Source organism: Medicago truncatula, chromosome 4 (assembly GCF_003473485.1).
Source record: "Medicago truncatula cultivar Jemalong A17 chromosome 4, MtrunA17r5.0-ANR, whole genome shotgun sequence".
In the NCBI taxonomy this organism is placed as follows: Eukaryota; Viridiplantae; Streptophyta; class Magnoliopsida; order Fabales; family Fabaceae; genus Medicago; species Medicago truncatula.
Window position 1 is genome coordinate 62643979 of NC_053045.1, and position 12519 is coordinate 62656497.

A 12519-nucleotide genomic window follows, 5' to 3' on the forward strand; every position below is an offset into this window, starting at 1 on the left:
TGTTGATCACTCAAAGTTTGGCTAGGTACAAACCATTATTAGTCAACCACAACAATTTACTTCTCCTCATACGATCTGACAACATGTATCTTAGTTTCATAAATAGTTTCTTGATTGTGTATTGTTTGTTGAGAACTTGGTAGAACTCGCCCTGCATGGCACTGATACAACATATGGAAATATGAGATAGTATTTTCCCTTTTCATATACACACATCATGCCTAGGTCGGTGGGAAATGTTCCAAGGCCACCTGAGCAGGAGCTCTCGATGACAGTGTTGCTGAATAGTAAGGGCATACAACAGGCAGACGTTACCAGACAATTAGACCGCATCAGAGACCATGTCTTATGGATAATGGTCAATGATAAAGTGAAATGGGGAAGTCCAACATGATTGAGTTTGGAGCCGATCTTTGACGAGGTTCATGAAGTGTTCATCTATCGCCGAAGGAGGCGCTAGGGGGCGGGCATACTACCCAGTAGTTGTGTGTTATGTATTATAACTTTTGGATATTAATGATGCTAATATTTAAATTTATGTTGTTTCACATGCTTTCATTATATCTGTGTTTATAATTTGTTTCACAAGCAATCCGCCGTTAATTTACAAAATAAAAATTGTGTTAACTTACTATCACATGTTTTGTCTATGTTATGATACAATTTAAATTATATCATCTGAACTGTGTCAATTTGTTAACTATAATTTATCCTTGGAATTGGTCTAATAGAAGGTTTGACACCTTTCGAATTATATATTTTTTATCAAATTATATTTTCTGAAACAGGTTGAAGAGAAAGCTAATTGTTTTTTATTTTTGCCTGGGCCGGGTCATTTTGAGAGCCGCAGTGCCAAATGACAAGAATTACTTATTGTCATGACACACAACTGGTCGGTGGTACTAGTAGTAATCTGAAACGGTGTTTCGAGTCACCGAGTGTTGTGTTGGTTTGGTTCGTGTCTTTAACTCGATCTTTGGTTTGTCCAACACGCCCTTGGTACAAAAAAATATCTTCATATTATCTATCATCATCTATCTGACACAAGTAACATAACATCATCTCCAACTTCAACTTCAACTCCAAACCCACACACACACACACACACCGCTTGCTCTTGAAGGAATGGCTTTCACAGTTTCTCTCACAGGTCACATCCACGCATCCACTCAATGCACAAACCTGAACTCTTTATCATCATCTCTATGTAAGTATTCATTCCTTTTCACTTTATAATCATGCTCGCTTTGCTTTTCCATTACGCCCTTTAATTTCATTTTCAATTCATACCTTTCATTTTGCACTTTTATTATCAACTTTGACCGTATCGTTGGAAAATAAACTTACCTATAGACTAAGAGATATAATAATATTTTGTCAGTTCAATTCATTAGTAAATTATCATTTTGGTTCTTGAATGTGTCAAGGCCAGAAACTATAGTCTTTGAATGTTTCAAAATTACAAAAACATCCATCAATGTGTTTTTCCTTAGTGAGTTTCATCCTAGAATGTGTCTTTCGCTAGTTAGTTTGATTTTCTGATTTTTGAATATTTATTAGTCAGTTAATTCCATTAAATTACTAACAAAAAGGGATGCTTTTTGTTAGAGACCATAGTCAGTAGTGAGTAGTGACATGACTTCACACATTTTGAGACTAAAATGACGATCTGCTCTTGTGAATTCATACTTGCTTTGATTATCAAATGACTTTATATCGCTGAATTATTCGTTGTTGACTTTAATTCTTTAGGTAATCTAAGCTCCAGTGCTAACGTAGTTGATATGAGGTTAGTATCCCCGCGTGGACTACAAAAAGTTGGATCTAATCATAGAAATTTCAGAGTCCATGCCCTCTTCGGAGGAAAAAAAGATAATGAAAGTGGTGATAATAAGGTTAGCAATCTCAGCTTTCTTTTACCATCAATGCTATGTATGAATGAATACTCAGACTGGGTCACAAATTTGCATTTGCATCCATATTTGCCATCTGTTGCTTTTTTTTGTCATTTGCATAAGTGACAATTATTAAGGACCATGACTTTTTTCATTGGCATGTTTCTTTGATGAAAGCATTATAGGTTTTGTTTTTCTCCTTGTTTGATCTTCATCTCATTAGTCAATTATTATTACATTGTGGATGAGAGAAATGAATAAGTGATATCTGATAAAAAATCTCTTCTACAGGAGTGTTCTTTTCTTGAATGCTAAACTATCACTTTTTCTTTGTGAGAACTTCTCATATTTGGTGTGTGGAGTAGTTCCTTACAAAGATGCATTTTAAGAATATGTTATAAGACTGCATTAGGTAGGATACAAGATTCTCCCAAGCAATAGAAACCTTTCAATCCACCATGATACTTCGTAATGTTAAACCTTTTCCCATTTGTGTAATTACAAATTATGATAATATCCACCCTCAATGCTAGGAATTACACTGAATTCAATTTTTTGGTCATGTTATCCTTTGTTCGTATGGAACAGAGTGTTGGGTTGTCATGAACCAACACGTAAATAAATTAAGCGTAATAGAGATGAGGATGTTGCATTGGATGTGTGGTAAGACTAGATGGGATATGATTTGAAATAACAACATTAGAGAGAGAGTTGGGGTAGCACCTATAGTAGAAAAGATGGTGGAAACTAGACTTAAGTGGTTTGGGCATGTAGAGAGAAGACATGTAAATTATGTAGTAAGGAGAGTAAATCAAATGGAGAGTAGTCAAATTACTAGAGGCAAAAGAAGACCAAGAAAAACTATAAGAGAATCTATTAATAAAGTTCTAGAGATTAATGAGTTGGATAGAAATATGGTATATGACTGAGCATTATTGCGTCATTTGATCCATGTAGCCAACCCCACTTAGTGGGATTAGGCTTGGTTGTTGCTATCTTGTGTTCATTTATTTTATTTTCTCGTGGGCCGAAGACAATTAGCGAAATACAGACAAAACCCTTACATATAAAATCTGTGAAATAGGTACATAGTGATTCTCCATGCGTACCAAATTAATTTATACATCGGTTATTCCTCAAACAAGTCACAAGGTACTTTTGATTCTTTTTTCAAAATTATGAAGTACACAAATATTGTGAACTGGGTAAAAGAGTTTCTGGTAGTGTTTTCCTGTCTGCATCCAAGAGACTTGATCCATAGAAGCACCACTTAAACTTTTGTAGTTTTCTTGCACCTACAAAGACACTGTTTCAGAGATTTCTGATGCACAACATATTTTATAAAGGTCTTAATTAGGATATGCATTTGTGATATTGATCCATGACAAACCTTCGGTTCTTTACTGCCTTATATGCCCAAGCGAAAACTCAATCATTAAAGTAGTTCTTGCCCCTTCTGAGTTGGATGATATATGATATTATCACTGTGAAGAATAAATCTATTACCCTCTTTAAAAAGTCCAATGCAAAAAAAAAAAAAAATCACTTTTATATTTGGGAAAATGTTGGTAACTCATTCGATTGCACAATATCATGTGACACATGGACAGCATGCTAGTCCAATCCATCAAATTAAAAATTGTGTGGAGTATTGTAATGTGTGTTTGTCAATCTGACAGTAACTGATCATGATATTCATAATAATAATTGGTGGGTTTGTTAATTGATTATAGGGAGGAATGCTCGGTCAGCTCGGAAACATGCAAAATCTGTTTGAGACTGTGAAAAAGGCGCAAGCGGTTGTCCAAGTAGAATCAAGTCGGATACAGAAAGAACTTGCTGCGTATAACATACTTGCTTAACAATTATTGCTTTTTTTTTTGTCTCTTCCAAGTTATACGAGTTATTCACAGTAGAGTTTTTTGTCTTTATTCCACTATGCAGAGCCGAGTTTGATGGTTACTGTGAGGGTGAGTTAATAAAGGTATGATATTTCCTGCTCTCTCTCAAATGTTGTGTGGTAGAAACTAGAAACCTTTCATGCTTATGTGCGAAAATTTGAAAATGTTAGAGAAGAACCTTGGCACAATGGTTAGAGTTGTTGCCGTGTGATTCGAATGTTACGAGATTTAGTCGTATAATATAATAGATCTGCAATGGATCCAACCCTTTCCTTGGGTCTGCAAGGCAGAGCTTATAGTACCATATTACCCGTTTCTTGGTTTCACTTTCATTTGTTTACTTGATTTTGATTAGGTTTAATTTTCAGGTGACACTATCAGGGAATCAGCAACCTGTACGAACACAAATTACCGAGGCTGCTATGGAATTAGGATCAGAAGTGAGTATGCAATTCAAGTGATTTCATAACTTCATATGCATTTTTTCCTGTCAGATTGTATCTAATAGCATATCGCATACATATCTGTAATAAGTGATGACTAATAGGCATAGCTATACTATTAAATAGGATTAGACCTTAAAAAGGTGAACAAAAATAGGTAAAGAATCTATATGTAAATTCTTTGATTTTTTTAGGCTGCTTAAGGAAATTTTTATGCACTGAATGTTGGGGTAGATATATCAATTACTTTTCAATAATCTAAATATGGTCTTGAAATTGAAATTTGATATTTAAACATCTTTGGGTTGCAGAAACTCTCACTTCTAGTCACAGAGGCTTACAAGGATGCACACCAAAAGAGTGTCCAGGTAAAAAGAACTTTTCAAGAGGAAGAATGAAAATTCATTTGCCTTTGTAGTATGTTGATTTGTTTAAACATGCTGTTGCTTATGTTTTCAGGCCATGAAGGAAAGGATGAGTGATCTTGCTCAGAGTTTAGGAATGCCACCAGGGCTCGGTGGAGGGTTGTAGTGATGACAGGGAAGGATGGAACCTTGATTTTGCATACAAACCATTTCATAAATGCATATTTACTCCTTTTACTGTGATTATGGATAATGAGTCTTGATTACTCAGTTGTGTAGGGATCACTTGAAATGGCGATGGACCTTCTACTTCCCTCACCCCCTTTTTCCATGTCCTATTACTTCCTTTAGGTCTTATCTTTGTCTTGTACAATTCAAGGTTTAATAATTTATTCAGTGAAAGCTTTAATTAAGTGGTACAGTTTTTCAAATTGTGATATTTAGAAATGGTTTTTTTTTTTTTTTTTTTTTTTTTTTTTTTTTTATATATATATATCAAATTTGCAATATTGTCCTTGTTCATTCTAAGTCTATGGCATGGATCCTTTATCTTTAGGACAAAAAATCGATTTTTAAAATAGAGGGATTATAATTTTATTTAAAAAAACAGGGGGGACCATTATCATTTATCTTATCTCTCACATTTCTCATAAAATACACAAATGACTTTTTTACTCTAAGCTTTTGGGTGATCTATTTTCCCATCACAATAATTATGGGAAGAATATAGCTAAAGTAGCCGGAAGCTTCAAATAGATGTCACCAACTTCCTTGCAAACGTTACTAATTACTCCAACTAGTTTCTTATCGTAAAACATCCTTTTTTAATTTCTAATATAGTGAATGACGGTCCATTGACGAGGAGCCTATGCACCATAGACAACATGATTTTCTTTTTTGAACCAGTTACACAGCTTCACTCTCACCTGTGTAAGATAATTTGCTTGCATAAGAGGATTTTGCATCTCTTGTACGATGATGATTTGCTTAATGCTGTATGGACGCCACATTATCATGATTCATATCAGTATAAAAAAGTTTTTAGGGATAATAAATGTCCTGCAATTTTGTTACTTTGAGTTTGAGTACGAGAGTCTAGTCATTTGATTCTTGAATTTTATCTTATGGATGCCGATGTATCTCTGCAAAGGGTAACTGCTACATATTTGAAACTCTAATTCACTAGGTGTGTGTTTGGTTTTTCTAGAAACCACATCAACAACCCATGCTTAAGCCACAATTGGTTGCTTCATGTAATGATACATGAACACCCTTTATTCCCATACACCCTTGTACACTCCATGTATTAGGAAGAGAGAAGAGGAGAGAAAAGATAAAGTGTGCTTGTGCGGGGTCCACGTGACTACGTGTTAGATTTTTGTGTGGGTGTCAAATGGTGTATTGTCACCTAAGGGTGTCTATGTATCATTACTCAAAACCACCACCTCATAGTATTTCCAAAACACCTAAGCTCTCGACATCCCCTTTGTCACTCTCCCCGATCATAAACTAGCATTCTCTCCACCGTCGATTCCATTGAATATCTCTCTGAAGAACCTTCCTCCGCCGTCTCTCCAACTACCCACCCTCTCAACTTCCCAATTTAGGCGAAGCTTTCTCTTTGTTTTATGGAAGGTCAAATGCTCTTACCTTGACAAGCAATTAATTGAACGTAGGGTCTGTTAGTTAATTTGGCATGAGTTTGTCAATTCTTGGGAGGATTAATTGTGTAAATGAGAGAGATTCTTTCATTCCTATCATTTATCAATGCCTAAGGTTAAGAAGATATACTTTAGTTCTAGAAAATAACCAGAAAATTCTGGGTGAGTTAAACTTGGTCTACTTCTAATGCTAATTGATTCATGTCGTTGTTACTTGTTAATGAAGACACGCCACAAATTTCAATCCATGCTTTATTCATAAAGGAGAGAATAAAGTCTTCTCATTCTCATAATATAAATTACGTAAAGGTCACAAAATGAATAGATTTGACCCTTCTCGTTTTCATTCTCAAACTAAAATCAATTGAATTGCATTAAATCTTTAGCAAATCTGAGCAAACTATCCAAAGCATCAGGACTGAATTTCCTTGCAAACAAATGGCAAACATTGGTTGTCCTTCCATTGTACTCACAACTGCTACCAAACCTTAACCTCTCCAAAAAATCTTTAGTCACATCTTTGCCATTAAATTTTGATGGATGTCGTCCACCATTTGACCAATCAACCCAAGTCAAAGTTCTGTTAGAATTCCTCTCCCAAAATTTGATACTAATCAATGTTGGCAAATAGTGTTCATCACTATAACATGAAGGGTTGCAGTATTTTTTAAACTTAGAAAAATATGTCTCGTCGGATACTATATGAACTGCAAGGTAACGATCAATTTGAAACCATTGAGACCCTTTTCTCCATTGTGAAAGTTCAATCAATGGCCTCATTCGGTAGTTGTATCTTCCACGTCCTTGTGCACCTCGGATATCATTAGCTTCCACAAATGATAGTCTTGAGTTCATTAGATAAGTGTATATTGTGGAGAAATTGAACAATGGTATGCATGATTCTGAAAGTAGTACAAAACGTTGGTTTGAGAAATCGAGCAATGCATTTGCTAGTAGACGTTTCTCAGCCTCTATCATGCTATTCTCACCCCACTTTACCTCCTGCATGCATGAACAATAGAAAATCATAGATAATTAATATGTTTTACAATATTAGAGGAAATATTTCTATTTTATTTTTGTTGAAAGGGAAATATATCGATATGAACTAAAACTAAAATATTGAGAATCACAAGGACAAAAACTAGTAGTTTTTTTTTTGTTGTTATAGGACTAAAACAAAATAAAAAATATTACGAAAAATTTAAACATATATAATAGACCCTCTCACTTTTTTTTAGCAAATTCTTTTACTATTAAAAAACATTATGTCAAAAAAAAAAAAATTAAAACAATAATTTGATGACATTGTGGTAGGAAGCAAAATAATGTGAACTTGCTTAGATTCCTAAGAACAAATCTATCTTTTTTTTTTTTTTTTTTGTTACAAAGCTAACAAAGAAAGGAAAAACAAACAACATCAGAAAAAAGGAAAAAGCCTAAACTCTCGGGAATAAAGTTCCCATGGCGTCTTTCCGGATCAGAGGAAGAAGGTCAATTGGCGAAGTAGCATGAGAAGTAAATTCTTAATTAGAGTTTGCTCCTAACTTTGCCAGGAAGTCGGCACATTGATTCCCTTCTCTAAGACAATGATGAATGGAGAAATTTCTTGAGGAAAGGAGATCCTTAATGTCTTGGATAAGAACAACATAGGCATGGAAGTTGGAATCCTGCTCAGTGACAACTTTAATGGAGAGCATAGAGTCTGAGTAACAAACCATTTCCTCATAATCTGATTCCACTGCCAAGAGAAGACCGCGATGTATAGCAGAAAGCTCGGCAAATAAAATGTCAGTAGATGCTGCAAGATAACCTGAGAATCCCGTGATGTAAAATCCAGCAGAGTTCCTAATGATGCCTTCATATCCAGCTCGAGTAGGAGTACCCAAATAACTTCCATCCACATTGAGCACAAGACAATTGTAGTCGTTGTTATTCCAGCGAACCAGTCGGTCTAAAGAAGGCACATGCGCGACATGAAAGGCTCTATCCATCGAATCAGCCGTATTATGAATGTGGCAGATAATCTTAGTTAGGGGCCATGTAACATGACTGAGACATATCTGATTGCGGTGTCTCCACGACCACCAGAGGCCTGCAAGGAAGATGGAAGAATGCGTATTCGTTGCATTATTTCGCAGCCAGTTGTGAGCAGTTTCGTCGAAAAAATCCTGGGCTGTATAACCGAGATTAGTCCAGATGATTTTAGAGTAGTTGCAGTCTCTGAGGCAATGCATAAGAGTTTCATCATCTTCCCCACATCTCGAACAAGTAGCAGATGGCGCAATGTGACGGTCCTGAAGCAAAGAAAGAGTAGGAACCGCGTTGTGACAAGCGAGCCATATGAGTAACTTGAATTTTTCAGGAATCTTTAACTTCCATATCCAAGACCAAGAACTCATTTTGGTAGGAATGGCTGTTGGATTGGAACTTTCGAGGAGCCAAGCGTAACCACTTTTAGCGGTGTAGGTACCATTAATGTTATGCTGCCAAATGAAAGTGTCTTTAACTCTATCATTAAACTTGATGTGAGTGTTATTTATGAAGTCAGTAATTTTCTGCGGGAGGTTGGTGTATAGCGTCTGCGTATGCTGCCTATTTTGAGTGAAGACATCGTGCATGGTAAGATGAGAATCATGGATGTCTATGACGGGAACCTGCGCTCCAATGGGACCAAAAGAACTCCAGATGTCGAACTAAAAGGATGTGGAATCTGAACCAGCCCGCCAAATATATCCATTATGAAGGACATTCTTGGCTTTGATAATGGAGGACCAAATGGGAGAACTGTTACTGTTGGCGTTTGCATATAGAATATTCGAACCTGAGGCATATTTGTTAGCGAGGATGTGAACCCACAACTTATTTGTTGATTGAACCATATCCCAATCCAGTTTCCCAAGCAAGCAAGTGTTAGCCTCTCTTGATGTTCGGATATCCAGCCCACCATTATGTTTCTGACTAGTGACTTTCTTCCAATTCACCAAATGGATTCCTGTGTTATTAGTGCCTTTCCAAAGGAAATTCCTAGTTGTTTGATCAATACTATCACAAATATTTTGAGGAAGCCAGTTGATCTGCATGTAGTAAGTAGAGATGGAGGATAAAACAGAAGATGCAAAAGTTAATCTACCTGCTCTGTTTAAAAGCCTATTCTTCCAAGCTGCCAAACAGGTTTGCATTTTGTCAATGATGAAGTTGAAATCACTTCTCTTTGGTCTACCTTGGAGCATAGGGAAACCCAAGTACTTGCCAAGAGAAGTTGTGCTGTGAATTCCGGAAATAGAGGTAAAGGTATTGAGTTTACCTTAAGGAATACCTGAGGAGTAGTAGGCTCTTAACTTTGAAATATTAATTTTCAATCCTGATGCTCGGTTGAAGCTCTCGAAAAGGTTGTGGATGAGATGGAACTGAGAGCTATTCACTTTAGTGAAGAGAAGCACATCATCTGCAAAGAGGAGGTGAGATATTTGGGGCCCCTATTTGTGATTTGGATTGGTTCCCAATTCCCTTGATTGACGACTGAATTGATAGCAATAGAGAGATTTTCCATGCAAAGAATGAAGAGATAAGGGGACAAAGGATCACCTTGGCGCAGACCATGTGTAGGCTTGAAAGATGGAAGCTTGTTTCCATTCCAAAGGATAAAGTATTTTGATGATGAAACACAATGCATGATGAGCTTGATGGTGATGTCAGGGAACTCGAAATCATGAAGGCAGTTGCTAAGGAATTCCCAATTGACATTGTCAAAAGCTTTTTTCAAATCAAGCTTAAAAGCTACATAACCCTTCTTACTTTTGGATCTCCTTATGAAATGAATTATTTCCTGCAAAAACAATAGAGTTATCTGAAGTGCCCCTTCCAGGCAGAAAACTGCTTTGGCAGGGGCCAATAATGTTAGTAAGAATAGGCCTTAGTCGGTGAACCAAAACCTTTGTGATAATTTTGTAGATGATATTACAAAGGCTGATGGGTCTGAAGTCTTTATAAGTAGTGGGTGGGTCAATTATAGGAATGAGTGCAATGAGAGTGTTTGAGATCTCTGGATCAAAGTAACCGATTTGAAAAGCTGTGTGGACCATTTGATAGATATCATCACCAACAATGTGCCAATATTGTTTGAAGAAGATGTAGTGGAAGCCATCTGGGCCTGAGGCTTTATAGGGCTTCATAGAGTTAAGGGAAGCAAACACCTCTTTTTTGGTGATTGGGGAGGTTAAAGAAAGCTTACCCTCGTGTAAGGGTGAATACCAACATTGAAGCTTCGGTCATGGTTTGGTTGGTTGCCACCGAAGAAAGTCTTGAAATAATTTTGAGCTTCTTCTTGGAGAGTGTCACTATCATAGGACCAGGTACAACCCCTATTTTAAGTGCATATATTTTATGTGGAGGGAGGTACCACCCCTATTTTAAGTGCAGAATAAAATTAACAAAAAGTTGCAGATATAATTCCGAAACTTGTTATTATAGAATATACTACACATAGGGTGTGTTTGTTTTAAGGAATAGCATTTCTTGAAATATAAATATGTGAATTTTATTCTAAGGTATTTAGAAAAAAGATGTTTGGTTAACATTGCAATAAATAAGTTTACATATGAATTTATTCTTATCTTCATAGGACAAAAAATTCTATTTCCAATAACATTTTATACCCATGAATGAAATTTAGTAAACTTATAACAAACATACACGTGTATATTTCTATTTCTATCATTTTATTCCCAAAAATCTACGAATAAACATAAAACAAATGCATCCTAAATCAAAATGAACGGATTAGTAGTGGTGAAGGGTTAATTCATGCATCTTTAAGTTTATTATGGAAAGTTTAGATGGTGTGAACGGGAAAAATATGGACTGTTTTTATTAATAAAATATAGTAGATGATGTGTAAACAAAAAAAATATTTATTGAATTACGACTTTATTCCATTAAAAAATTTCATTCATGCATTTTAAGTTTTTTAAATGGTAAAAATTAAGGGTCAACATTCAAATTTGTTCCTGAAAAAACAAAGACTCATTTAGTCAAAATAGTCCCTAATATATATATATATATATATATATATATATTTAAAGAAATCTTTCTAAACCCACTAACTAGATGAATTCTGTGAGTTAAGTTAGTATTTTTTTTGTCGCTTTATGATCAAATAGGTCTCTGTTTTTTTTTTCTCTTTCTTAAGAAACAATTTGAGCATCTACACTAAATTTTTTTAATTAATAGGAAAAGAGAATATTTTGAATTGATACCTTGCTTGGGATTCTTCGATCATGAAACACTGAGCTTTGAGTATAAACCATTTCATTGAAAGAAGGATTAGGATGTATGTAGATAGAATATAACCCTTCATTTCCTTTGAAGAATTTCTCCCAAAGTGGAGCCAACAAAACAGGACCTATTGTCAAGAACATAAACGCAACCTTTGGTGTTTGTTTGAATGGAGTTTTATGAATCATAGGTTCCAATGAAGCTCTCCAAAACAATTCATCCTCATTCATGTCATGCATAGCCATAGGAATCTTCAACAAGTCTTTCAACCCATGTGAAGTAAGGTTATTAGTAACAACCAAGCAATATTTTTTGATAGAAATATTTGTTTGGTTATAATGCTCATTTGAAATGTTGTATGATAATATTGGAGGAGAATGAGAAACACGAGGTGGTGGATTGAAGCTAAAGGATGGATCTTGGGATTTTTGGATTTGAAAGTTGAATGAAATATTTTTGACACACAAAGTGAGTGTGATGCCAATGAGTAAACCACAACCAAAGACCAAAATATGAGTAATGAAATTGAGTAGATAGCGTTGAACACCGAAAATATTTAGATATGATGATGAGGTTATGTTTTGTTTATCCGTATTGTTCTCCATGGTGATGGCAACTAAAAAAAAATGATTAGAAGGAAGAGACTTTGTGTTTTAAGGATAAATACTTAGTAAAAAGCACCGATTTTATAACAAAGTGTCTTCCGCATTGCTTACTTACAAAGCCCTCTTCTCTTGTTTTTTTTTTTTCTTTCTCAATTTAAAAAAAAAATTGAAATAAGGAATTATATTAAATTGACATAAAACAAAAAAAAAAGTCAAATTTATATTTATATATTTTTTATTGTATTAACCCGATCCCTCCCGTGAATATGAATTTATATACATTCTCTAACTTGCTCTTCATCTTCATGATTTTATATAACCAAGGTTTTTCACAAGAAGCTTGACAATTGGTGCATCCCTCCAAGTACACAT

The 12519-nt window shown here is 35.2% G+C and overlaps 2 protein-coding genes across 2 annotated transcripts; one reads left to right on the forward strand and one right to left on the reverse strand.

The window, feature by feature from the left end:
* The first annotated feature begins 1049 nt into the window (after positions 1–1049).
* LOC11442689 (nucleoid-associated protein At4g30620, chloroplastic) lies at positions 1050–5025 on the forward strand. The gene is made up of 7 exons (XM_003610259.4): positions 1050–1207; positions 1753–1895; positions 3629–3738; positions 3840–3879; positions 4165–4236; positions 4551–4607; positions 4699–5025. The coding sequence occupies exons 1-7, from the start codon at positions 1126–1128 to the stop codon at positions 4768–4770; spliced, it is 576 nt and encodes a 191-aa protein (XP_003610307.1). The 5' UTR covers positions 1050–1125; the 3' UTR covers positions 4771–5025.
* Positions 5026–6625: 1600 nt separating this feature from the next.
* LOC112420981 (glycosyltransferase BC10) lies at positions 6626–11787 on the reverse strand. Its single transcript, XM_039832836.1, has 3 exons — positions 11524–11787; positions 7188–7267; positions 6626–7106 (listed from the first exon to the last, which is right to left on the reverse strand). Exons 1-3 carry the CDS (start codon positions 11785–11787, stop codon positions 6626–6628), a joined length of 825 nt encoding a protein of 274 aa, XP_039688770.1.
* Between the last annotated feature and the right edge of the window lie 732 nt (positions 11788–12519).

Bases quoted from the DNA above. Each gene is read 5' to 3' on its own strand.
- LOC11442689 (XM_003610259.4), top strand. From the start codon at position 1,126: ATGGCTTTCACAGTTTCTCTCACAGGTCACATCCACGCATCCACTCAA. The intron at 3,739-3,839 runs GTATAACATACT...TCCACTATGCAG, and splicing joins ATACAGAAAGAACTTGCTGC to AGCCGAGTTTGATGGTTACT. The intron at 4,237-4,550 runs GTGAGTATGCAA...TTTGGGTTGCAG, and splicing joins CTATGGAATTAGGATCAGAA to AAACTCTCACTTCTAGTCAC.
- LOC112420981 (XM_039832836.1), bottom strand. From the start codon at position 11,787: ATGGCTATGCATGACATGAATGAGGATGAATTGTTTTGGAGAGCTTCA. The intron at 7,268-11,523 runs GTATCAATTCAA...TCATGCATGCAG, and splicing joins ATCGAAGAATCCCAAGCAAG to GAGGTAAAGTGGGGTGAGAA. The intron at 7,107-7,187 runs ACGTTTTGTACT...GAACTCAAGACT, and splicing joins TTGCTCGATTTCTCAAACCA to ATCATTTGTGGAAGCTAATG.